This window comes from Sphaerodactylus townsendi, linkage group LG01 (genome assembly GCF_021028975.2).
Source record: "Sphaerodactylus townsendi isolate TG3544 linkage group LG01, MPM_Stown_v2.3, whole genome shotgun sequence".
NCBI classification, from domain to species: Eukaryota; Metazoa; Chordata; class Lepidosauria; order Squamata; family Sphaerodactylidae; genus Sphaerodactylus; species Sphaerodactylus townsendi.
The window spans coordinates 122062949-122090631 of NC_059425.1; the positions used below are offsets into that span (position 1 = coordinate 122062949).

The window sequence follows — 27683 nt, forward strand, 5'->3', positions numbered from 1 at the left end:
GTAAGAAATATCTTCAGATAACATCAGAGGTGTCTGAAAGCAACACAGTTGAAGTATGCAATAGCTGTAGATTGCAGTTAGATCACAAGTGGAATTCCATGATGAACTCCAAGAGGAGTGAACATCCACAACTTAGGTCGGGTTCTGTTCTGGATTATACTGGGGGTCAGGAAGCCCATTCTTCTTCCCTCTGAAAACAGGTAACTGGAGTGGTTTCTCCTTGCCTCCACTGTCTCAAGTAAGACAGGAGCCAAGCATCCACCACCATCCCCTATTCCTTATCCTTCCGTGTATGTGACAGGAGAAGACAGGGAAGTGGTAGCACAAGGAACTGAGTTGATCCACTCCTGTTCTCTACCGACAGATCTACTGCATAATGATCTTGAGAAGCAGAGAGAGAGCATCGGGAATTAGCCTAGACATTACAGTTCCTCTAACTGCACTGAACCTATTGGTCTTTGGGACAGACAGGAGGCAGTCCTGCCCCTGAAGGGATCATCAGCTACTCAGATGAGACCACAGGAGTGCTGCTCCAACATCCAATCATCTTCAGGAGGGAGGATCTTCAGGAGGGAGGAGAGAATGGAGTTGAGTTCTGCCTTAGGAAGAGAGTAGTGACAGCTCAGGTTTGGCTCAGGAAAAAGAGCAGATAGAAGGAAGGGTAGCTCTGCCTGGCAGAGTGGCAGAACTGTTCAGTTCTACCTCTGAGAGAGAAGAGAGTGCTTGACTGTTAGGTTTGTCTCTGGTGATGAGCAGGCCTTGTACAATTTAGTCCCACTCTGGGGAAAAGACAGGTTGGTGTGAGGGGAATCCTGTGTGAGAGAGAGGATTCAACCTAGTGGCTAGTCTAGAAAAGTCTGTTTAAACTTGAAAGCATTACAGAAAAGTCTAACTACACTCTGAAGTCATAACCAGTTTAAATTTATGTGACTCTTCCAGGTTTCTGCCTGGAGACCTGTGCTGCTGGATTGTTCCTTTCAAACTAACCTGTAAATAAATAAGTTGTGTATTTATTAAATCAGCCTCAGTGATCTCAATCATTTCTCTGTGCACCACAAAACATACCACACAGCAGTGATCCCAAAGCCTATACACTCGTAACCTGTAGAACACCTGGAAACTGAAGGGAAAGTTTAAGGTTCAAAAAGAACCTAGAACCCAAAAATCTTAATAGGCTGTGCACATACCCTCAAAAGGCTTGTCATGGTCTCCTTTCCAAGTCTATTAGACCTGAAACAATAATGATTCATCTCTTTGCGTCCCTTTCCCTCATGTACCTGGAGCCTTTTGAGATGACAGTTCTAACTCCTGAACCTATTAGAAGGTTCATGCACATTGTATGATTTCAACAGTTCAGTCAATGACTAGAGGAGATCATTTTAACAAACAGAAAAATGAATCCAGACTCCTGCATAGATTTCAAAGTCTGCAACCTTTATATACCCAGGTTTTTATTTCAGTTTTTTTCTGGGGAATTTTTAACCACGTTTTAACACCTTTCATCTGCAAATCGATGTGATTTTTGCTTTAATCTGAATGCATCATTCATATCTCTGTGATTACAGTAAATGCCATATATTTAATATTAACATAGCCATATCAGTATGGGCTACCTACCCTATCATGTAAGTAAGGGGGTGGAAATTATCAAAGATGGCCAGTGTTTGGCAAGGATGCTTGCTACCTGTCTAACCTCCATAGTATCCCTAGCATTTCCCGCCATGTCTATACTAATATTATGCAACATCAGATTAGAGAAGCACACAATTGATTACTTTTATGAGATGTTGCTGGAATAAGAAACTGACAGGGCTTGCTTAACAGAAATAGGACTGCAAGAAAATGATGTAGTGTCCCCATTTCAACTGACACTCCTGCATTAGGTTGTCCTCCAAACCTGGCCGAGGGGGAGGTCTGGCTATTCTCCCCTTGGAGTCCAACTTCTGCAGACTTCTAGTGCGAATTATCACTGGCATTGACTGTATCTCCTTACATCAGGAACTAAGGACAGATTAGGCATTCTTCTTGCCTACTGGCTGCCTAGTTGCCCAGTGGACAACATTTATGAGTCAACAGAGGTACTGCCAGATATAGTATTGGCGACTCCTAGGCGGATTCCTCATGGGCCAAATACGACAGTCTGAAAACACTGTAAAAGGTTTAAAACAGTGTAAAAGGATTTACACAGTTTTCACACCACTGTTTTTGGCCCAGGCGGAATCCGCCCCAGACTGATCATTCTGGGGGACTTTAATATTCATCCTGAGGATACCTCGCCAAGACTAGCCCAGAATTCTATAGTCTTTTTGACAGCTTTGGGCTTCTATCAAATTGTGATGGGCTCAACACAGGAAAGAGGTCATTTGAGGGAAGGCTTGGTTTTGGGGCTAGAGATCTGAGTTGAAGCATGGCACACTAGAACTAAGGTCTAATACACCTCCTGGTCTATTTATGGACCATTTTGACCCAGGTTCCAAGATGGTGGTTGTCAAGGTCCTGGGATTGATGAAAGGTGCTACTTGTATTCTGGATCATCGCCCATCCTGGCTGCTAAAATCAAGAAAGGACTAATTCAACAAACCTTTTGCATCTATTATAAATCAGTCATTAACTCAGGACACCTTCCTTTTCACAAGGCAGTTATCGGTCCACTACTTCAAAAACCATCCTAAAATGATCCAATCAATTATTGCCTGATCTCTAGTGTGACTTCTTTTGCTCAATATGACTGATGTGGCCACTTAGATCCACACGACAGTAACATCAAGACAAGACTACTGTGATGCACTGTACATTGATCAAACGTTGACTGGTTTATTGATGTTTAAGAAGCCAGATGTGATTGATTCCAGGACTTAGTTGTTTTGTAACAGAGCTAAGCTCCAGCACACAAGGAGTTAATTATAGCAACTTGTGATAGGCTGGCAGCTAAATAGCCAGGTTTTTTTTAGTCAGTGCTGTGAAAACTGAGAGGGAGTTCTGAGGAAGAGTAAGCTAAAGAACAACTGTATAAGGGAATTGCTCCATTCCCTTGGTGTAAAGTTTATTCTTTGTGAGGGGACAAGTACAGGCAGACAAGAGAGATCTGTTCTGAGCTCCCAGCCTTCATCTCTGGGGGAAATCCACTAAGGAAGAATAAGCAGGGTAGTCTTATTAAGGACAGTGGCATTTCACAGAGAAAAGGAATGGATTTTAATCTGTTAGAACACAAAAAGGAGAAAATCCTACCCATAAACCTGAGTGAGTTTGGCCATATCTAGGTTCAGATTATCCTAAACAGTATGGAGAAATCCTGCTAAAACATGTTTGTAGTAATGCACTGCTGACCCAGCAGCACCGTGGTAGAACGTTGGCGTTCAACGGACCTACGGCCTTCTGGTCGCACCGCACCCCCACTCCTCATCCCCCTATGAGTCACGGGTCATGAACTGTCTGGCTCAGTCACCGGGCGAGGGACAATGGTCTTGCCCCAGGTGAGGATTAGGCCTCAGACGCTTTACGCCCTCTCCTCAAGACGTAGCCAGGTGAGATCATGCATCACATGATGATCTCCCGCCCTCCCGCCCCCGCCTCGAACTCCCCCCGTTCCTCCCTCCTACACGCCCCCGATAGAATAACAATAAAAGGTGCCAGGAACCAGCACGCGGGAGACTCACAGGAACACGGAGCTCCGCTGGCCCTCGCTGCTGGCGACTTCCACCGGATGTTATCTCCGCTCGCCTCGCTCTTACGCTGACCACGGGTCGACTACAAGCTGGTGCCGAACCCGGAATCCTGAACCTTCCACCCTGCTTCACCGTCAGCTTCTGGAAAGGGGCCGGGCTGGATAATTTCGGTCCGCTTGATCGGGCGATCCCAGGGACCAATCAAGCTTTCGGTGACATCGCTTCTGTCCTCTGGATCGGCGCGCATCCAGAGACGCTATCGCTGCCCAGGACACTCTCTCGGCCCGGACGGAACACCGTCGGTGAGTATACGGGAGCTTGCAAAAGCAGGGCTTTATGACAAGCACGCTGACGATCTGAAAGCCCGAGTTTAGCGCATGCAATGCGGCAGGGTCCCTCGTGAAAGAAAAGTGGGAGCTGGCGCGAAATTGGTTGAGAGATTGAAGCTCAATGTGTCCATGGTACCTGCAGAGGGGGGGTACATATTGAATCTTAAGGATTGGGAAAACATCGGCGCTTAATTCTTCGACACAGAGCCTCGCCACGATGTCACTGCTACTGACTGCAGAGACAATGTTATGTCGCCATCAGCCTGTGCAGACCTATGGTCTCCCTCGCCGCGAGGTCAGCCTCCTTTCGATCTTCTTCACCTTCTCAATTCTCTCAACCTCCGAATATCCTTTCTATCCGCTTAAATTGGACGTCTTCCTGTCCTCCTGCCGCCCCCCCCTTGCTTCTCCTGCCCCATTTTCAATTCTCCCGCCGCTCAGTCAGCCTCCCCTTTGCTTCGCCTCTTCATTTTCCGTGCCACCGCGACTCCTCGGCCAGCCATCGCAGTAATGGCGCTGGTTTCTCGTAATCCGGAACTTATACGTGATAGCCAACATCTGCAAAGGAAAGAAAACCTCTGACGGTGAAGACGATGTCATATATTCTCACCATTGTGCTCCTTCCGCTCCATTTTGCTACAGAGATACCGAGGGGAGGATGCATGCTTTGTCCCGGGCGGGTTGTTTCCTGAAAATTTCCTCTAAGCTATATAAATATCTCACTCGAGCTCCGGCAGCGGTGCGGACGTAGGGAGTCACCAGCCCCTATGTGAGAGGCAGTACGCTAGAGGCAGTCGCTGTAGGAGTCACTTTAATGGTTCCGACGGACGAATTGAAGACCACCTTCCCGCGATGCTCTCCTGAGTTTCTCCTGGCACAATTTGTGATCTGGGAAAGCTGAAGTTCCGCCTTCAGTGTTTCATAAGGTAGTCAGCCTTCTGGCGGCGCTTCTACACCGGCCAAGACAGCTTTATCGCTTCGGATGCTCTTCAGCAACCCCAACAATCAGATTGTCCTACCTGAGGGGCCACCTCCACGATCGCTTCTCCGAAAGTGTTTCTACAAGGCGCTTCGCGTCAAGGTTCCCACGCCGGCCAGCCCTAGCAGTCTGAGCTTCCACCATCCCGCAAAACCCTAAGAACCCTATGCCGAAGTTTGTGAGCAGGCTCCAGGAAGCTCTCAAAAGGCAGGTTGATTAACTTAGTGATGGCCTCAGGGCTTAACTCCTTGCTGCTGCCTGCCAAGGAGAACGCTCCGCTGAGTGCCGCAAAGGCAATCACAGGTTCAGGGTAGGGAACCCTGAACTGGCCTCATGCTTAAGGTCTGCCATAGTGATATCGGGCCACTTCAGCCCACTACGCTGACCCTCTCCTGGCCCGCAAGAGCCCTCTCTCCATTGCTAGGAAACAGCCCCTCGAAAAGGCAGATAAGTTTCAATTGCCACCAGTCCTGACCATCTTCCAGAGATTGCCGCGGGCTGCCCAGTAGGGGCCTTCCAGTAACTGCGAATGGCAACCCCAAAGGTTCTCCAAGGCGAGGAGAGGACTTCCCAGGGAGGCAGTCTGCCATTCCTCCGGACCTTTCTCCCACCTTTAAACAAGAATCATCTTATTGCCGGAAGGCCACTGACTCCTCGCTTGCCCGATTCGGAGCCCGGGTGACACCTCCAATGTGGGCTGGTATCCTGCAGGAACGGCTCATCACGAGGGCAGCCGCGACGCCGCTGGGCGCTCCTAACACGCCGCTGGGCTCTCACGCCTGCCAAGTATCCTGGCCTACCACTTCAGCACGCAAAGTTCAGAGGCTCCAGGTAAAACCTATAGGGTGCAGAGAGAGCTCTGGCACGGCCATCGGGCTTAGCACCCGCCTGACCGGGCGGCTTTGACCGTACTGCCAGCTGGGGCACATTTACGGCGACCTGGGAAGAGGAAGGGGAGCAGGCCACAACGAAGCCCCCCCCAGAATCCTCGGGCTGCAACTCATCAGCCTCCCCCATTGCCATGGGGAGAGCCTCGAGGCGCAGTAAGCCCCCCCCCACTGCCCCTCCCCCCCCTCACATGGACCACCACATCCCCAGTATGGGTAGTGAACAGTGCGCCACTGCCCAGAGAGAAAAAATTCGGACTGCCATGCACCAACTCGCGGAGGAACAGCTGGCTGGCGGGCCACATTCGAGACTCTCTAACATCACCATGGAACACTTCATCTTTAGATAAAAGAAGAGTGGGCCGGCGCATGGCGCATTGCTACAGGATCTCAGAGCAGTAAATGCCTGCATCCAACCCATGGGCCCCTCTTCAACGCGGCTTACCCAACCCCAACCTTATTCCCTCGGACTACCAGGTCCTGGCTAGTTGACCTCGAAGGATTGTTTCTTTGTATTCCCTCTCTCCCTCAAGACCGGTACATTTCGCTTTCACGGGTGCCGGTGCGTTAATCATCAGCAGCCCCACTGCCATGATACCACGGAAAGTAGTTGGCCCCCAGGGAATGCTCAACAGCCCCACCTTTGTGTCAAAGTTTTTTGTCCATCACGCCTTCTAGTCTGGCCCGCTTTTCGCCAAAAGCGCTTCGATATAATCATCCATTGGTTACATGGATGATATCCTAGTAGCCGTAATCAATCGGCTCCATTCTCAAGAATGGATAACGCTGCTGGCCGCACATTAAAACAGTCAGGCCTATACATCGCCCCAAAAGGTGCAAAAGAACGAGCCATTCTTGCGTATCTGGGGCATAAACTCCTCCACTCCTACTCCGCCCCTGTCATACCAGAGATGTAAATCCCAGACACGCCCACTCTCCTCCAGCTGCAGCAGCTGCTCGGAACCCTCAACTGGGTCCAGTCCTTCTTTTGCTCCTCACCACCTCTGTTTCAGCCCCTGTTCTCGCTACTCCCGCCGCCAAAAAAACCCAGGGACAGGATCCAACTCACCCAAAGCACAAGACGCTTCTTTCGGCAGTAAGGAGGTCCTCAGCCCGCCGATGGGTGGATCGGGTCCCCTCAAGGATCAACCCTCTCCCTCTTCCTCTTGAACACCCCTCCCCAACCGGAGTCCTAGGGGTACGCACAACGACCGCCACAAACCTTCTTGGTCGAATGGCTCTACTTGCTCATGTGCCCAAAAAATCTCTCCACCCCGGCCAGCTTTACGCAGATCTCATCAACCGCTGGCCAGCGCACTATGGTAATGGTGGGGTAGGACCCCTAAAACGCCATGCCTCTAAACAGAGCAGAATTCCAGCATCTCTTGAACGCTTCTTCACCCTCCAGCTGGCCCTGGAGGATTGCAGGATCTTCCACCTCCCCTGGTGATCCTCGCCTTCACTCTCCAGAACACTCTCTACCCCCTGTCCCGCTCGGCCTTTAGCCCTCTGTCCCATCCCAAAGCGCCCCACCATCTTCGCCGACGTAAACGCCGGGCGCTTTCATCGTGATTTCAACAAAATGGTCAATGGCAGACCGCTTTACACGCCTAAGCCTCCCGCTCAACGGAGCGAAATCGCCCGCAGCCATTTTGGCCTTTCAAACCTTCCCCAACCTTTCAACCTTTTGGTCGTATCTCCCAATACGTATGCACGGACGCCCCACCTACCCGAGCTTCATATCGCCTTCGACCGACTAAACCTCATGAGTCTCTTTTCCTGACATTACGGAACCTACTAGCATCCAGAACTCCTCTCAATACCAGAGGCCATAAGCGCAGCCACATCACGCTCCCAGGCCCCTTCAGCGTAGGGGAACCAGCAGACAACGCTACCCACATCTCCACCCTCTTCTCCGACTTTCCAGTCACACCATTTCTTCCACCAGGGGCAAAAGCACTCACCGATCCTGTAGCATCCCCTCAACCAGGCACAATCTATTGTTAAATCTTGTGCTCAATGCTCACGCCTTTGCCTCGGCTCAGACCCCGGGTAAACCCGGGGGCCCTGGCAAATGACTTGTGGCAAATGGACGTAACCCTGGTCCCTGCCCTAGCCCCTGGAAGCACCTGCCATGTAACTATAGATACCTACTGGATACGCCTGGGCCACCCCACCGGTGTTTAAACAACCAATCACGCCATCCAGCACCTCTTTGCGTAGAGCACCGCTATGGGCCTCCTTCTAAAAGCGGACAACTACCAAGATATTCCTCCAAGCAGCCATGCTCCAGTTCTGCACCAACTGGGGAATCGGGTATAACACACGAATTCCCTACAACAGCACCGGGCAAGCAATCGCTGAGAGAGCAAATCGCCACTTCAAAGAAATTCTAGCCAAACAAACTAAAGAAGGGGAGGTAGCCCCCCCCCATTTAGGCCACATACAACAGACAGTATCAAAGTACTCTTCACCATCAATCATTTAAATCTGCTCTACCATCAGGGCAACAGATCACCCCGAAAGACACTTCCAGGCAGTCAGACCCCTCCCACTACCGCCAGCTCCCAGATCGAACCTGGCGGGGACCGCCCCTCATAACCTGGGGAAGGGGTATGCTTCAGTCCTTCTTCCCCTACAGGTCCTCTATGGATTCCAGCCCGACATGTCCCACCAGCTCAGGAACGATGCCGAACGGAGCTGTACACACCACGAAGATGGAGCAGGTCCCCGAGTACCCCCGTCCCATAGCTTCAGCAGACTTACAATCAACATCGAACGATTCAAGATCCAGAGGGATCCAAGTAAAGGCGCCAGAGCTAATATCAGCCTAACCCGAAGACTCGCAGAAAGCAGCCGGCCCGCCTCAAGACACCTAAGAATCCCAAAGCTGCAACCTTCGCGGCTATCGCTATGATTTCACAGCCATCAGCAGCTACTCACACAACTACCCCCCCCACCGGGTGACAATCGGTCACCCCTGCAGGATCTTCATCTACAACCGCCATCCTCTTCTCCTCAACGCCCGCTGGAATTTGAATTTACAGCCGGAATCTCTGATAGGTTAACCCTTGGAACTCTCCCGCTGTTTCAGCCCGGCAGAATATTGTTGGAACGCCTTCTCTCACAACCTTGCTCGTACCACTGAACCTGCAATGCTAAAGACTATCGAGTAGCTCTTCCTACTTATCTTGAGAAATCCATGGACTCTGCAACGCCATATCGCTCTGTAGTTTTGGTAGTCAAACAGCAAGAGCCATGCATTGAACAATTATGCAAACCACGGGTTGCCTTCCTTCCGCATATCATCCAGCCTATGTATCATTTAACCATGTTTTATTGTTTAAATTTATTGCATGCCTTAATTTTTGTGAAGTTATGTTATTTGTTATTACTGCATTTCCGCCTGTCTGTCTGCCGACTCTCTGCTACCGCCTCACCATCGTTCTGCCCTAGGCTTCACCGAAGCCTGGGCACAGCCGCCGCCTTCCCGCCTCGAATTTTTTTTTGTCGATACGCTTCTAGCCAAGGCAGAGTGTGTTTCCCTCGCTACTTCCCTCGTGGGGAGCCCCGGACTTATTTCCTGTAACACCAAGACTATTGGCCAGCTGGCCTGTGCCCTCTATGGTCCATCAACTCCACCTCCATTTGCCCTGGATGCCCTGGCCTCCGAAAGCAGCAGTTAGAACTTCAGCTGACTTTTAGATAAACGTACGCCATTGACTATTTGTTGTTGTTGCATCACCAGAGTTGTGAGAATGTACATAATATGTGTTGTTTTAATCTTTTCTGATAATTCCCAATTGATTCATAAGGAAAAGTACGTGAGCTGCAAGAAGTTGTATCTAATCTGAAATATGATGTTTTGCCCCATTGGTGGTCAGCCCTCTGGAGCTGGCTGCCGGAGGATGGTTGAGTGCTATTGTGCAGCTCTGCATTGGTTTAATTGTATGCCTCTGCTATTATCGATCTTGTTTCGCTCAGTGTGTGTCTAATATTGCCTGTAACGCGGTGTGTAAGAAGCCTCTAATTTCCTTTTACCTCGCGAACCAAGTTCTAATGTTACACAAGCAGCTCGGTCAGCTTAACCAGATTCCTATGGAGGAGATGCCGGCCTTTAAATCAACAACAATTCCAGCATTTCGGGTCCCCTTCTAAAATGTAAAAGGAGATGTAGTAATGCACTGCTGACCCAGCAGCACCGTGGTAGAACGCTATAATACCAACGATCGCCCACGACCTTCTGGTCACATCAGCGCCCCACTTCTCATCCCCCTATGAGTCACGGGTCATGAACTGTCTGGCTCAGTCACCGGGCGCAGGGACAATGGTCTTGCCCCCAGGTGAGGATTAGGCTCAGACGCTTACGCTCCTCTCCGCACGTAGCCAGGTGAGATCATGCATCACATGATGATCTCCTCGACCTCCCGCCTCCCGCTTCCTCCTCGAATCCCCTCGCTCCTCCCTCTCCTACACGCCTCTAGAATAACAATAAAAGGTGCCAGGAACCAGCACGCGGGAGACTCGCGAGGAACACGGAGCTCCGCGCTCCCGCTGCTGGCGATCTCCACCAGATGTTATCTCCGCGTCTCGTCTCGTTCTTACGCTGACCACGTGGGTCAACTACACATGTTACTTGAGAACAAAGTAATTCTCTCAGAAACGAGAACAGAGAGGGAGAACTCTATTAACAACTGAAAAACCTTTAAAACTGAAAAAACTGGTTTATATGTTTTTAAAGACCTAAGAAAGCAAACATCTTCTGAATAACTGATCAAACTGAAATGTAATTAGCTAACAACATCGCTTATTTGTATATAATGCCTTAATACCAACTTACCTGCTTTATTTTTATGTTATTTTTGCAATGCCAAATATCTGTTATTGTTAAATAAATCCTTTTTTAACTTTTAAAAACTCTAGCCAGTTTATTTCTGGCTAGAGAAGGTGGTTTTATTTTAAACAAGCAACATTTTCTGGCTTACTGAGAAGGGCTTGGAAATCTGAGCTGAAGAAGCCTAATTTATATTTATTTTCAACAACAAAATTTATTTTTAAAACAAAATTCAACCCTCACACACTACATTTTTCTATAGAGGCTTTAGACAGGGCTGCTCAGAGTCTGCAGAGTTAAGGAGATATGCTTTGGAGGGAAAAGTCTTCTCAGACCACTTGTAGCCAGACGGTACGTCACCCAGCCATAGAACCAGAAATTGGGAATGTGATATCTTCTCCTTTGGAAGAGAAACAACCTTTTTTTGCAAATTTCCAAAGACTGAGAATTTGATCAAGCCATTACACAGAGGAAGTACTTTCTGCACTGTTATTGGCTAATTAGCATATAGATGATGCTGTATGTTTAGTACTGGAATAGGAGCGTTCAAGAAAAATTGCTTTTCCAGAGCAATTCATATTACATGTCAAAATCTATGAAATTCAGTTAATATTAAATGACATCAAAGGCTGTTGAACAGTACATGAAAAAGTATGTTTAAATAATATCAAGTAATTATATGCAGTGGATCAATAGTTGTATATTCTCAAATTGATTCATGAATTATAATGAAATGCAGCACAATTTCAGTCACTCTGGTATGTGTTTAACATTTTTGCTTCCTTCTCATACTGCTTTGAAATATCTGCCTAAATGCACGAAGAACTGTGTGCCTTACTGAACGCTACTAAAACCCAGTTGAAATGCATGAGGGTGAGAATCCATCAGCTCTTGTGCATGAGACACACTGGAGCTTGTCCAGAAAACATTCCCACTGGATTTCACTCATGCCCTTTCAATGTGGACAATTTCATTTTCATGTGAGTGATGCCTTAAGGGGAAAAAAACCCATTTTGTTCTTTCTCAAGCAAGGCAGCCAAGCTTGGATATGACTCCATTTCTGGAGCCAGGAGACTGACTTAATTACTTCTTGATGGCTTGGAAATTTTTCTTGTCTCCAATTCCAGACTATTAGATACTGCCAAGAATTAATAAAACAACCACTATTAGCCAATTACCAAAATTTACCAGACTCCTGTAAGAATGTGAATACAAAAGGACTCAGAGGAAGTATCTGCTCATCTACACTCAGAGTCTAAAAAGAAAATAACATCAGAAAAGCAGCCAAGATAGATCAGGCTTTCACCTTCAAGAACAGGAATTCACTATCATATTTTATCTGGTGACAACCTGATCTGGGGACAAAGAAAGAAAGAACAAAAGAGGCTGCAATGGAGCATTGCCCACAGAAAGATGAGGCACTTCCTCATAAGCTCCAACTGCCTAACCAGCCATAGCTGTCCTTCAAAAGAGCAAATCATCACCTAGTTAACCTGAATTCTGGAAAATAAAAATCATGCTGATTGTTTGATCAACATCATGCCCAGATAATCTGTGAACTTTTGCATGGCTGACCAGGAACTTGTTTGCCTCACAATATGACAGTCACACCACTGCAGCTCAACACCAAGCAATATATCATGTGATTGCCTAGCAAAAATAATTGTTTATGTTGTTTCTTCGTGTACCTTCTGACTGAGCCAGGAAGGGCACAGAGTTCAGTCAACAGAAGCTGCAATAGTGTATAATTCCCTCAAGTACTCTGGAGAGCAGGAAAGGAACATGTGGTACTCTTCTCTTTTTCTTTTCTTTCTCCTCTTTCTATTAAGCAACTTAAGTTCACAAGTAACACAGCCCATATTAAAAACTTATTTTCTGTCAACTGACAAAAAACTCCCACTACTGTGCAGCCATCAACCAGTTCAGTGTACAAGCAAATTTATCTCATCATTCCCATCAAATATGGTAAGTTTGACAGACAAACTCACTTGTGCCAAAGGTCACACCATCCTAACTATACAATAGTACAACTATCTATGTCCAGTGTTCAATTGGCTTTGTTTTTAGAAGAAATAACTTATCAGTACTTCTCAAATCACTTCAGAGAAACCCAAAGTAGGCCGATTTGTTTGTGCACATTTTGTTCATCACAGCTATTCATCAGATCAGCTTTATATACAAAGAATGTAAAATAAATCTTCTTTCCTAAATCAATTGTAGTTCTTAGAAAATATCTATCATCTTCCAAGAAAGCAAAAATTGCATAAAATCAATGGGACAGGAGATTAATTTATGGATCAATTCATAACATACTATTGTATTGAAATGTATTGAGATTGTTTAATCTTATTATTATGAAAACTTAAGCAGTTTCATATTTTTATCTTTATCAGTACTAAATAAATGAGGACTTCAATCTATTTTAAAAATCTTTATAATTATGCTTTTCTTTTATACGTACTTTTCATCTGGGCGTAAGACACTGCTATAGGAATCAGGGCGATTTACAAAGAATCCAGTTTTCTTCACCACATTTTCTGCTATCACATTCAGCCTATCAAGGACGTTACATAATTTGCTAGAGGGAAATAAAAGCAAACATGGATTTATTCTCCTTCAGCAGATGATTGCAGTAAGCTTCACTTCACACCAGCCTGTTATGCGTGGGGTATAAAATGATGTATCATGTATTTTTGAATCCTTAAAAAGAAGGCATGAAAACTGTGAGAACTGGAACAGATACATTATCAGCAAAAATGTAACACTGACTACTGATATTTGTCATTGACAAAACATATTTTACAGCACTTCCAGAGGAAAGGATTGCAAATTGTGTCACAGGTAAAGGAAATTTTCCCCAGAATAAATAAGACAGATAACTCTGCTAGGGTTAGTCATCTAGGTACTTTGGATAAGAAGTATAAACAAATATGAAGGTCAGGGCCAGTATGGGGTTATGGAGTGTTTTAAAGCCTGAAGAGGAAAAACCTCTCTAAAAGACAGGGCTGATTCGCTATCAATCGATGCCACTGGAAAGCATGTAGTCCGCCTGGATTCTCAGGGTATGTTCAATGGAAAATGGCTAATTGGAACTTTGTCTCTAACTTTGTCCTGTTCCCACCCCGCCGAAGTTTTTAAAAGTTCATGATGAAACTTCATTATGCTCTCACAATTGGAAGTACTCTCCCTGAGGGAGATCTGATTCACATTTTTAGTACTGCTGCTTTAGATACAGAGACACTCACCTCTTCGTGTATTTGGCCATGTCCCAAGGAATATAAACAATAGCATGTTCAGGAGGTAAAAACTGATTGAGGTAGGTCACGGCATTAACGAGTTCTTCACTCAGTATCCTCTCATGCTTCCTTTTTTCACGCTCCTTCAAAAAGAAACATTAACTGAGTATGGACATATGTTCACCAGCAACGTGAGTTCAGAGCAAAAATACTTGGTACGTACATACTTGGTACATACAATTCTAATGCATCGTACAAATGAAATTGCCCACAAAGGTTGGGCAGCATTTTGTGAACATTCAGTCACGGAAGGCACCAGGATGACAAAGTCATAGAAAAGGAGTCACTGGCCCAGACCTCTTTAAGCTCAGCAGATTGCTATCCCTACCTGTTCATTTTGCTCAACTCAAGATGCTCCATCTCATGTTCTGCAAGCACAATTTTGCTTCAGATATATATCAATGGAGGCAAGAAAGGTCATCAGTATTTACTAGCATGTTGCATGGGGCAAAGATAAGGTCTTTCCTTACGGCTCACTGCTAATAACCTGCAATTTTTAAAAACTTTTTGCCTTTTCTACAAGTGGCTGGTTATTGTTATGAGAGAAATAATTCTACATAATACTGAAATATATCAGATTATTATTATTTGTGCTTCTGTTGCGGTTGCTCTCCATTGGGAAGTACTTATATGTTTCAATGTAAATAAATGAAAACTGCATCCTCATATATCTTAATCTCTCATTATTCAGCAGAAGGGTGGTTTTCACAGAAAACTCACCCTCAAATGATCCATTTTAATTTTGCTGACATAAACCCAATTATCTCAAAAAGTAAAATATACTTTTATGTGAAAAGATATGGCAACAGCAAGTGACACTCAATTTCTTAAAACTCGACATGAAAGCAATGGAATTGTAAAAATGAAAATGCACGTTAATTATTCTGATCTAGCTTTTTTCATTCCCTATCTTTCACTCCCTCTCCCATTTTCCTCTGTTCAAAAAAAGAACAAAAAGAGTAGAAACCTCAAATCTCAAACCAGGGAAAACAAAAAGAAAAGACAGAACAAGCAAAAAGGGGTAAAAGAGTGAGCAAAAAGAAAGTAGAGGGGAAAAGAAAGGAGACGGGAGGGCAGGAGAAAGGGATGAACCCATCACTGGATGACCCCATCACTGTCCTCAACCATAAGCCTGGCAGATCATCTCAGTCTTACAGGCCCTGCAGAACTGAGCCAGGTTCCGCAGAGCCCAGAGAGTTCTACCAGACTGGGGGCTACAACTGAAAATGCCCTGATCCAGGTTGAGGAGCATGTGTCACAAGGAGGTTGCTACCTGCTTAGTGCAATGCTCCTTGGGGTGTGTAGCAAGAAGGATGGTGCTGAAGATATGCTTAATTTTATAAATCTCTATCATGTCTCCTTTAATAGTCTCTTTTCTAAATGAAAAGTAGCAAACTTTTAGCTATTCCTCACAGGAAAGGCACTTCAACCTCTTAATCATTGTTGCTGCCCTCTTCTATACTTCTTCTAGCTTCGCAATGTCCTTTTCAAGATAAGGTCCAAAACTAAACATAGTATTCTATATTAGGCCTTATCATACAGGGGTATTATAATATTTAGAACTAGCGGGGCCTGGCCACGCGTTGCTGTGGCAATTGTCCTTCTCATCACAGTCCACAACCCACACAGATGTCCATGGAATCCCTCTTTCCCTTTTCAATTCACATTGTTATATGGTGGTGTCTTGTTTTTTTAGTATAAGGTAACCCTTTCCATTCCACAACGGAACTGTCCAGAGTGCGAATCCCGCTGTCCATGAGGCTGGTTGACACAAACAGTCTTGGCTTGGGTAAGGCAGAACTGGGGCAAGCAGGCTATCCCAGTCAGGCAGCAGAGGCAGGGTGGTGAGGCGCTCAGATCAAGGCCAGCTCCCTGGGTTCTTAAAGGGCCACGTGCAAAAGAAGCGGAGCCAGTGGTGTTGGTTCGCCCCCATCCCACAGATTTTCTTAGAAGAAAAAGGCAAACTCCAGCTCGCTTTTAGTAAAAGAGAGCTGTGGCGAATATGGGTGAGGAAGTGGGTAAGTGGTGGTTGGATGTGAGGGAGGGCAGAGTGAGGTGTGTGAGGATGAGCTGGATGTGTATGAGAGTATGTGTGTTGTGTGGTAGTAGTGGGTGAGGCACAGAGAGTGAAAGTTACCTGCATGTGGGGGGGGGGAACCCCACCTGACGTCTCACACGGCAAAGTTCCACTTCCACTCGTATCACCTAACAGTATTACCTATTTACTGTTTTCAATGCTCATCTCTGGCCATCTGCGCAAACATTATAAGGGCATACCAACCCCTCAGGCCACAGACATGCTGCACGAACATTCTAAGGGTGACAGTTAAACACAACCAGATTCATGGCCTGGTGCGCCAGGAAAAAGTTGTTTTACCTGGCTCAGGTATTGAATTTCAGCAATGTGAATATCCGAAAACCTGCCTGCATTGGAAAGGCATGTTGTGTGAAAATTTGAAAGCAATCTGTCCAGTGGTTTTGGAGTTAGAGCATGACTCACAAATGGACGGTTTGCTTTTTATATATATAGATATTTGTTTTTAATCCCTTTCCTGGTGATTCCTAGCATACAGTTTGCCTTTTTCAACATTGTGTCACCCTGGATAGACAGTTTCATGGAGCTACACATTACTACCACAAAGTGTCTTTCCCTCTCAGCAAGTTCAGACCCTATTAGTTTAGACTCCAGCTTCGGGGTGGGGAAAGGTCCAGGAGGGCACTCTTTCCCTGGCCTTGTCCCAGCCCCCAGTCTTCTCCCAGCTGCTGCTCGCCTGGAAGTAAGTTAATCTGAATTTTAAAGCAACCATAGGGTTTTTGTGTGTGTGGCAACAGTGTGGGAGGACATTGGCCATTTTTTCTCCTGGCTGCCGCCTCTGCAGCAAAAGCCTATGCTTGCTTTAAGATTAAGAAAATTTACTTCCAGGCAAGTGGCAGCTGGGAGCAGACTGGGGGGGGGGGGAAGGCCAGGGTAAGAGCGCCCTCCCTGGTCTGTTCCTGCCCCAGTCTCCTCCCAACCGCAATGTCACTTGCTTGGAAGTAAATTAATCTCAATTTTAAAGAAATCATAGGTTTTTCTTGTGGTGGCAGCAGTTAGGAACATGGGTGACATTTCCCCCTGACCCACCACTACAGCTCTCTCTTCCCCCTTTCTATCCCTCTTCCTCTCCCTTTCCCTCTCTTTCCTTTCCCCTTTCTCTCTGGGTGGAGGAAACACTACTGAGTGTGTGAGTACAAGATCTCGGGGTACAGGTGGGCAGTAAGTTAAATATTATCAGTCAGTGTGATGCAGCAACAAAAAAGGCTAGTGCAATCTTGGGGTGTATCAATAGGGGCATAACATCCAGATCACAAGAAGTTGAGGGGAGCATACTGAGTTTGCCACGGGTGCCATTTTCTATAGATATGCTCCTGTTGACAGGCATTGGTTTCTTGCATTTTAAATTTGCGTGTTCTATAACTATTATTTGCTACATCCAAGCAAGCACTTACTTAAATCAATAAAACTTCAAAAGTCTATGACCTACTTTTGGGTCACGATGCACAGGTTGGGAAATTATTATATAGATGTTTTGAGTACCATTTTCAGAATGTGATAGCCTCCCAAGTCAGAGAATCACTCTGGGTTTCAGAAGACAGTGTTAAAATGTCTTCACTGGAAGTCACAATTATGTTGAATTACTAACACATTACTAGTAAAGATGATATAGATAGATTTTATTGTTGGCCATTAGCCATCACAATTTCTTACAATAAAAAGTATTTGATGACACTTCAAAGGTCACTTGTAGAATAGCCTAAAAGTCATCCAGCTTCAGAATGGGGGAGGACAAGTAAAGATTTTTACACACACACACACACACACACACACACACACACACACACACACACACACACACACACACACACACACACACACACACACACACACACACACACACACACACACACACACACACACACACACACACACACACACACACACACACGCACACACACACACACACACACACACACACACACACACACACACACACACACACACACACACACCACACACACACACACACACCACACACACACACACACACACACCACACACACACACACACACACACACACACACACACACACACACACACACACACACACACACACACACACACACACACACACACACACACACACACACACACACACGCAGAAGACAATTGGATTGCAGATAAATAGCCTTGCATTCAGATGCCTTCCTTTAAAAAGTGCAAGATACAGTTTTCGCATAATAAAAAAAACTAGAAACAATGTTTAAAATATAAAATAAATTCTATCTGTAAATACAACAGAATGCTGATGAAATGTTCCGTAAAGAAGAGCACAAATGTGCTACCAATTAAAATGGATTCAATGGAAGTTATCACCTGAGCTACTTTGTATCTCATATCTAATGATATTTTTCATTACTAGCTTGCCAAGGCTCTTAAAAAACACCCTGGTCTAAACAATCTTTCAAATAGGCAAGAATGACTACAAGAAATGAGTTCAAGCCACAGGGAAGTTCATGCATTTATGTGTGGCCAACTTAAATCAAAATAAAACTAGACTTTACCTTTACAAGATTCAGAATTATGATGGGGGAGCCAAACCTCTGGAGCATCTGATCAAAATGAAGAGCAGCAACACGTGCGAATGGATCTGCCTGGTCCACTAGGAAAAAACAACAACTATTATTAGGTGAAACTGTACAGAGGGTCCTGAGGTGGTTGTCTCAGAAGAAACAGAGCATGAACATTGGTCTGACCCACAGAAGTGCTAGGAGAACATTACTAAGTGAATCATTCTCCACCAAAGACTCAAAGGAGGCCTACAGAATCTCTGAGATTTTCCTGCAGGCTGTCAGCAGAAGGATGGTGGGGAGAATAAAATAAAAATGTTTACAAGAACTTTAGTCCCAGGTCAGTGTTTGGAACTTAGGTGTGTGGCACAAAGAGGCACCCCTCTGACCCACCAGCTCAATCCAAAGGTTGTTTCTCTGATCTGCAGGAGGGAAGACATCTTGTGTCCTTTGCAACTGATGGGTTAATGGAGCCTAGTCCAGACATTATGCATATATATAGTGGTGTTAAAATAATACAATCTATATTCAATATCATACATGTAATCGGAGGTTTAGGCATCATGGTTGAAATATCCTGAGACCAATACAGAGGCACAGAACCTCGCACTTGGACATAAGATGAATAGCTCCCAGCTGAGAATGACATCACTGAAGCATCACAGAGTATTTGTTCAGTTTCTACTTCATTAGCTACATCTCCCTAGACAAAAACAAAAGTAGATTATTCCACATTTTCAGTTTCTGACACAGAAGTGAAAACTTAGCTAACCATTGGTTTGATAAATTCTACAAGTGGCAGTGCTGAGCCCCACTTCTATTAGGGTATGAACCTCCAGTTTAAATCCAACTATAGAATACTAGTCCTAAAACCATTTCTTTTGAGGAATGCCTGATCAAATTTAAGTTGTGCTTTTTCTGAACTAACTTTCTAAGGCTGTACGAAAAACTCAGCACAAGTTTAATAAACTTAATCAAATTTTCCTAATGCATTCCCAAGTACACTCATGCCTCAATACCAATTTCTAGTCACTCAATGCCGATTTCTACAGTGACACAAACTAATGTCAAGCTATTCTGAATAACCTCTTGCATCTGCAGAATCAAGCACTAGCAGAGCCCTACTGGATCAGAAAACTGTTTCACAAAGGGGTCAACCAGTTGACCCGGACAGCCAGCAAAAAGGATAGAGGCCAAGACTGTTTCCTGATGTTGCCTCTTAGCACTGGTATTCAGGGCTTATCTCACCTTGGATAGCAGCTCTTGATGGACCTATCCTCCATGAGTCTGTCCTGAACTCCCTTATAAAATGATCTATGCTTATAATCATTGCTATGTCCACTTGGCAGTGACAATTTAATTATTCACTGAGTTTTTTAAAAAATCAGTTTGAGGTGTAACCCAAACACCATTCATGGTTTCTGCACAATTGTCTACTTCAACAAACATGATGACAACTTGTTAGGCTATTTTATCAGAAGAATCCTAACTCCAAAAGGCACAAGGAAACATTTGCTATTATAAAATTACAAGTGGGAAATCCATCAGAAATTATAAGGGGCATCTCATTTTTATCATCTATCTCACTCTCTACACTATTTCCTTTCCCCCATCCCCTCATCCCCTCCATAGCCTCTTCATTTTCTTTTCTCCCCGACCCACAAAATCTACTGCTATCTGCCCCCATCTTCAGCTTCCCCACCACCAGCCTTTTCCCCTTTCTTCTCTCTCACCTAACAACTTTCTTCTTTTCTCCTCCACTTCAGTTTCTCCTTCTTCTCTTCCCTTGCCCTACTTCCTTGTGTCCCATAATTTATTTTTTCAGTTTCTCCCCTTCCCTGCCCCATTCTTTGACTTGCAGAAACCAAATCTTGGAAGGACTGACAATATTGTAGTTGTATAACAACCTCAAAAATGGCCACTGAGATCTCACAACTCGATCTCAGTGGCTACTGATATGTTAACCTGCAGACACAGTTTCTATTATTTTATTGTTTTTAACAGCCAAATGCCCCCATTTTTCTGCAAACCTAGCTTTTCCCCCCAGGTTTGTAGAAAGAATTGACTTATCTGTTCGTGGCTCAAATGTCTGGTTTAAAGTTTAAACAGATATGGCCATACTGAGCATTACATTGACTGGCAAACAACATCAACATTTCCCCTCACTCCTCTATTTCTTCCTTCCTTTCCTGAAAGCCTCCACAGCCGCTCCTTTTGCTGCTTCCTTCTCACCCACCAACCAGTCTACCTGTAGTTTCTCACCATCTTCAGTTTTCCCTGCTTCCCTTCTTATAGGAGCCTTCACCCATGAAAACAATGGCCACCTGCGCTGGCTGACCAGGTCAAGTTGCATGTTATAACTTCCAGGCTGGACCCAGTTCCATGGTGGGGAACCAGCAAGGACTTTTGGAGGGAGCAACTGATTGTCTCCCTGTATATCCTTCCCCACATTATTTTCTTTTTCATTTTCCTGGCAATTCCAAGGAGGCTTCCCTGCTTCCTTCTCTCCTTTACATCCACTAACAAATCTACCTTATATCTGACCTCCCATCTTCAGTTATGTTTATTAGTTACTTCATTTATACCTTGTTTTTTTTCCACAGTGGGAACCCAAACTGCTTATAGCATTCTCCTCTCCTCCATTTTACCTCACAACAACCCCAACAGTAGGACTGCCAACACTGGTTTGAGAAATTCCTGGAGATTTGGAGATGGAGCATAATGCCACAGAGTCCACCCTCTAAAGCAACCGTTCATGAGAACTGATCTTTGAATATGAGTTGTAATTCCAGGAAATCTCCAGGCCCCATCTGTCAGTTAGCATCTCTACTTGTGAGGTAGGTTAGGTCAACAGTATGTGACTGACTCAAGATCATAGCAAAGTAGGGACTGCAACTTCTGACTTATTCTGACTTATACCACATTGGCTGGATCAGCGGCAAAGCTCCCAGGGGGGAGGGTGTACCCACGACGCATCTATTGTATGGCGCACGGATTTGGGGTCACGTGGGCTTAAAATCCACCCCTGGCCCCTCCCCCGCCTGGGTAGCACTGCTCATTCCTTTAGGGGCAAAATGGTTAGGCTGTTGAACAGGTTTTCCTGTTCACTTGGTGGGGAACTACATTTCCCAGGGTCTCCTGGGAAATGTAGTTCCCACCAGAACAGGAAGGCCTGTTCCCTCCAGCCTGCCTGGCTTTCTAAAGTAAGTGATTACTTGGAAGTAATGCTTTAATGGGGCACTGGGGCCAAGGATCCCCCCCCGCAGTGCCCCCCCCGCGGCGCCCCCCCCACACTTACTTTAGGAAACCCAGCAGGCTGCAGAACAGGCCTTCCTGTTCCGGTGGGAACTACATTTCCCAGGAGACCCTGGAAAATGTAGTTCCCACCAGAACAGGAAGGCCTGTTCTCCAGCCTCCTCGGTTTTCTAAAGTAAGTGGAAGTAGAAGTGGGGGGGGCAGCGCCGCGGGGGGCGGCGTGATTCCCCCCCCACAGAAGTCCCCCTGCGGTGCCCCCCACACCTACTTTAGGAAACCTACTATTAGGTTTTCTAAAGTGAGTGGGAGTGAGAGTGGGAGTGGAAGTGGGAGGGGCGCGCCGCCATGGGGGGGGGGCGAAAAAGCCAGAGTGCACACCGGGCGCACTCTGGCCCAGCTATGCCTCTGGGCTGGATAGTGAAAAACTTTTGGAAGAGGAACAAGCAGGTGTTTGTAAAGGCTGCTCAACTATGGCCCATTGCTTAGTATTAGATTACCCGATAGAGAAATATGTTTGCACTACTGATGGTTCCTGATTTGCAGCCTTTGTTAATTTAAAAACTGCCTTTGATAATGTCCCATGGAGTTGTTTATGGGCAAAACTTGCAGAATCCACCATCAATAGATGTCTATTTAGCTATCAAATTACATGAAAATACTACCTTGCTGGTAAGATATTCATATGAGGTGCACCTAACTGATCCCATACATTCACAGAAGGAGGTGAAACAAGGGTGTCTTTTGGCCTCCTTATTTAATGTTTACATGAATACACTTATAAAAGTCCTTCAGGATAAGGAAGTGCATCTCTGCAGTTTCTTATTCATCTGTTATTACTTCAACAAAATGCCACTGGGCTTTCTCCAGAGCCCACTTTGATGCCTTTCCTTCAGCTGTATTACTTGGGAAGTTTTATAAAATCTCATGTGAGTCAAGAAGTTGTATCTGCAATTCAAGGGATGTGGAATCTATCGCACACATTCTTCTCCACTGCAGATTTTACAGAGAGGAAAGGGACTCTCTAATTTTTCCTTTATTAACCCAGTTCACACATAACAGGTGCGGCTGAAATGTACTCCTTCCATATCTGTCTTGCTTTAAGACAGAGACCCCAGTATTATACAAGTTGTGGCAAAATTCTGTGCATTTGCATGTGAAAAAGCAATCTTTTGATAAAACAATGTGTAAGTGTTTCAGTTTACAGATTATTTCACATATAGTTTCACATAAGCACAGGTGTCTCAGATTAGGGTAAACCTTTTCCACACAGTTCTGAACATTTTCCTAAAACTCCCACCCTTAAACTCCAAAGGGTCTCACACTGGCTTGGGACAGATTAACCCACTCTTAACTCTGCCAGTTAAGCTAAACACCCTCAGAACCTCTCCGGTTCTATATCTGGGAGCGTCTCCTCATGAGACAATAGCCAAGCACTTTGTGTGGTATTAGGAGTGTTCCCGTGAATTCAGTTTCCCTCTTGTTTTCCACTACCACCGGGCCTCCTAGCCTTTTGTGGAAACAAGGCTCTTTCCTCTCAGTCTGAGATCTCTCTGAGGATACAAGCCCCCTTAGCCTTTCTCCCTTTGTCTAAGGCTCTCTCTGCCCTTAGACACAATTTCCCCTGACTGACTCTGAGGACTGACATGATTTATGTGTCACACAAGCTCACAAGCTGCTTTCAAAACTTTGAAATCTCCCTATCTGTTTTTCTGACAGGCTTTTCCTGCTTTTATATCAGCCAACGCACCCTATCTGTGGCTCCTGACTTCTGCATTTCAGCCAACCAATGAGGTTGAGCTCCGGTTAACACTTTGGTGCTCCTGCTCTGGCTAACTGCACCTTTTAAAATTAACCATTAAAAAGTCTAATCCGTTACATTTAACAGTCTAATCCGTCTGTTAAATAGTATTAAGCAGGTGTATCTGAGTTAATCAAGCAAATGATGTGATTGAAAGCCACCCAGTGTTTGCTGCAAGATCTGGCCCCACTTTTGAAGGTTGAAACAGCCCTGAAAATGGCTTTGCTCCTTCCCATCATTTTAAGCCTCCCATCAAAAAAAATTAGATTTTTCTACAAAATTAGGGTCCTCTCAGCTTGTAGAAAAACCTGTTTTGTCTGTTTATGGCTACAGTTTCTGGATTTAAGTACCCAGAGATCTGGCCATGATAAGAATTAGCTATATTGATTGTAGTATGACTGTAATCACACACTATAGCCTAGAAAAAAGACATTATGAATTAGATCATAGCTATCACTGTTCAATAATTCACAGGTTTTTAGTATGCCATAAAAGAATTCTTAAGCATAAACGCTGCAAATCCATTTTTAAAACAGCGTTTGTTAGAATTATAATCATCAAAAATCTAAGGTTTACATGTTTGGAAGGGTTGCTTTGATGTCAGCCAAGATGGTGCAAAGTAAGCGTCTCACAAAGTTAAAGTACTTGGTCTTGTCGCCCATGTAAAAAACATGTCTTCATACAGTGTTCACACAATAAAGAAACAGATTATCTGTTTTACCTCACAATTTGCTCCTCTTTTTAAAAACCGTGTTCCAGCAAATTTACTTGATCTTCTCGCTATCAGGGTGACATACACTGGACGACCATAAATGAGCAGTTCTAAGAAGCCACATTAAGGTTCACAGATCATTCATTGTCACTTAGTATAGGACAAATATAAATGGGCACATCAAATTTATCGTTCTCATTTTTAAAAAAAGAACAGCATGTTCACAAAATTTCTCAACATTGATTTTTAAAGTATCTAATTCTGTTGCTGTTCAAAGCCTCTACAAAAAGGAAACTACATTAATCATAATACGTTGCATGCTGTCCAGACTAAATTTTCCTTCAACAGAAAAGACTTCCACCAGCGGCATGAAACTTTGCTGTTTCCCTGCTCCCATTGTCACCAACTGATCGCTGCAAAATGTTGCTCCTGTGGGACAAGATCATTTTGGGAGCTCTGTAGGCTATACTGGGACTGGGGAGGCAAAAAAGTTCAGATCCACTAATAAAGTGCCTTCTATTAATGGGAACCAAATTTTAGATCCAACCCTATATTTTATTTTCAGAAAAGGAAACAGAGGATGAGATTTCTCTCAAGTAACAAAAGAGCTCTCATTAGAGCCATGATTCAGTTTCAGGTTAATACTTACTGTGCAGGTGCACAGAGACACAGTAAGCGTCTTGAGAGCATACAAAGAAAGATTCCCACATGTTTATGAATACTCAGAAGATGGCCACTGCATCTCCCAGAATTTCACCAAAGCCACAGAGGCATTGCACTCTGTTGAATGTATAACTGATACACATTTTCTGGGTGTGATAAGAATTCTTTGGTGCTCTGACACATAACCACAAGTGAACCCTTCTTACCCACAACTGAACAGCCCAATATGAAATGACTGTGGCATATTCAGTAGCCTATCCACTGAAAGATGCACCTAAATTATTATGAGGACAGCATCTGGAGGTCGGAGGGCAGCGTGGGCGGGTCCCTGCAGCCCTCCAGAGCAACGCTGGACAGCCAGGTCAGTGGAGGTGACGGACCGGAGGCAGCTCTGTGTGGAGCCGCCTCTCCAGTGTGGTGGATCTGCGGGGCTGCTTGGATGCTGCCATGCAAGCAGCCCCCGAGCCTCCACCGGCATAATTTATGCCAGTAGAGCTGCGTTTCCGCCGCCGTGCAGAAAGGGCCTCTGAATGGAACACAGTGGCTCTTCCACTGAGTAGCAGCCCCTCCCTCCTTAGAGATCTACTGCAATCTCAAAGGAAGTTACTGAATTCATTTATATTGCTATTTGTACTGAGATTTATTTGTTTGTTCAATGTTTTAATTGAAACTCTGAAGATGCAAGGAAAGATAGAATGGATCAGAATAATATCTTACACTTAATATTTACAGTTGCAATAAAAATAAGCTATTTTATCTCTTCCTTTGCTTTTTATCCCTTTCAGGTTGTTTTTAACACATTTTACAGTAATTCTGCTCTGTTAGTTTTCCTGCTATCCACTCCAAAATGAGTATCTCTCGAGGTCTGAATAATGAAGCTAAGTAACAGACATTGTCATAGTAGTAGGTAAATGAAGCCTGCCTGAATCCTATTTCTTCTCTGGCAACACCACCCCATGCATGGTTTTTCATAACGTTCATGCTTAGAATAAGAATTTGCCTTCAGCATGCTTCATTATATATGCAACCAATTAATCTGGAAACTCATCTCTCCATTTCCCAGCTCTTAGAACCAAGAGATTCTTGAAATCCAGCTATTGAAGTTGTGAATGGATTTCTTAATCTGAATGCATAAAAATACTTACCATAAGTGGTATTGTATGTTACCAGAATCACTGATCACTGATCTAATGATCAAACCTTTTATCATAATGAATATTAACAGCTAACAGTAGAAGGATACTTGACTGTCCACAAAATCCATGAATGATATACAACATCCAGTCACGATGAACAGCAGTTTTGACTACATCCAGCAGTTTGCCATTCCACACATATTTTCTGTAAGGTTCACTGCAAATGCCAAATACACCTGAAAAAAAATATTGCAAATGAAACCTAAGTGTCTGTGTAATGTGGGTTTTAGAAAGTCGTATTATAGCCTAACTCAAAGTACTAATAAACGTATTTGGTGGGGAAAGAAAGCTACTAGGTGGCCTTTTGTGGGGAGAGGGAAGCCTTCTGTTAGCCCCCCAAGGGCCAAGCTGGCCTTTTGGGGTGGTTGGGGGGGGGAGAGGGAAGGCTGCTGCCGGGCCCCAAAGGGCCCAAATGACCTTTTGGGGAGAGCAGGGGGAGAGGGGAGGCTTCTACTGGCACCCCAAGTGCCCAGCTGGCCTTTTGCGGGGAGTGGGAGGAGAGGGAAGCATTCTGCTGGCCCTCCAAGGACCCACCTGGCCTTTTGGGGTGGTTGGGGGGAGAGAGAAGGCTTCTGCCAGGCCTCCAAGGGGCCAACTGACCTTTTGGAGGGAGTAGGGGGAGAGGGAAGGCTTCTACTGGGACCCCAAGGGTCCAGCTGGCCTTTTGGGAGGAGTGGGGGGGGAGAGGGAAGGCTTCTGCCGGATCCCCAAGAGCCCAGCTGGACTTTTGGGGTGGTTGGGGGCAGAAGGACAGCTTCTGCCAGGCCCCCAAGGGCACAACTGACCTTTCGGGGGGAGTAGGGGGAGAGGGAAAGCTTCTACTGGCACCCTGTAGCAGGGATTGGACGCTCAGACTCCCTTTCTGGAGTCTGCCTCACTCCAACTCTCCCCAGAGGAAAAAATAAAGCCCCTGACAAAACAAATGGAGGGAAACTCTGTGAGAGAGTTTTGCCTTTTACACAGCCAGACACCACCCTTTGTAGACACACAGGAAAATACGCTGGAACTCTCTGGCAACGTGAAACAGAATTTTTAAAGTTTATTTGGCTAGAACTGATGGCTTCTCAGCTGACTTGAGAGGTTTTAAACGCTTGTTGGTTACAGACAGCAATACTTATTTCTTGAGAGGTTATTCAGTCAGTTACAGTAAAGTTTTCTGTTTGGTCACACACAGGTGGCCACTTTACTCCTTCTCTTAAAGAGGTTCTGGTTCTTAGAGCCCTTAGGGGATGGGGCGGTCTACAAATATAATAATAATAAATAAATAAATAAAGCTTCATCAAACACACAGGTTCTGATTTACTTCAGCTTTCTCTCACAGAGGTTTCAGCTTTTAGTTGTTACACACAGAGACACTAGATTTTCTCTGTTCCACACCCTTTCCAATTCACTTAACCACCCAAGTAAGACTGGAAGGACTCTGGCTTAACACTCGCCCCCTTCCCTTTCAGTCCCTGTTA

General features: G+C 45.1%; 1 protein-coding gene across 1 annotated transcript in view; it reads right to left on the reverse strand.

The window, feature by feature from the left end:
• FIG4 (FIG4 phosphoinositide 5-phosphatase) overlaps window positions 1-27683 on the reverse strand; it is an 88025-nt gene that overhangs the window by 40090 nt on the left and 20252 nt on the right. The window contains exons 7-12 of the mRNA XM_048492888.1: window positions 26271-26399; window positions 24374-24474; window positions 19140-19302; window positions 18594-18691; window positions 13940-14073; window positions 13156-13272 (exon numbers count right to left, since the gene is read on the reverse strand). Coding sequence (XP_048348845.1) covers window positions 13156-13272; window positions 13940-14073; window positions 18594-18691; window positions 19140-19302; window positions 24374-24474; window positions 26271-26399 — 742 coding nt within the window. The remainder of the gene's footprint in view (window positions 1-13155; window positions 13273-13939; window positions 14074-18593; window positions 18692-19139; window positions 19303-24373; window positions 24475-26270; window positions 26400-27683) is intronic.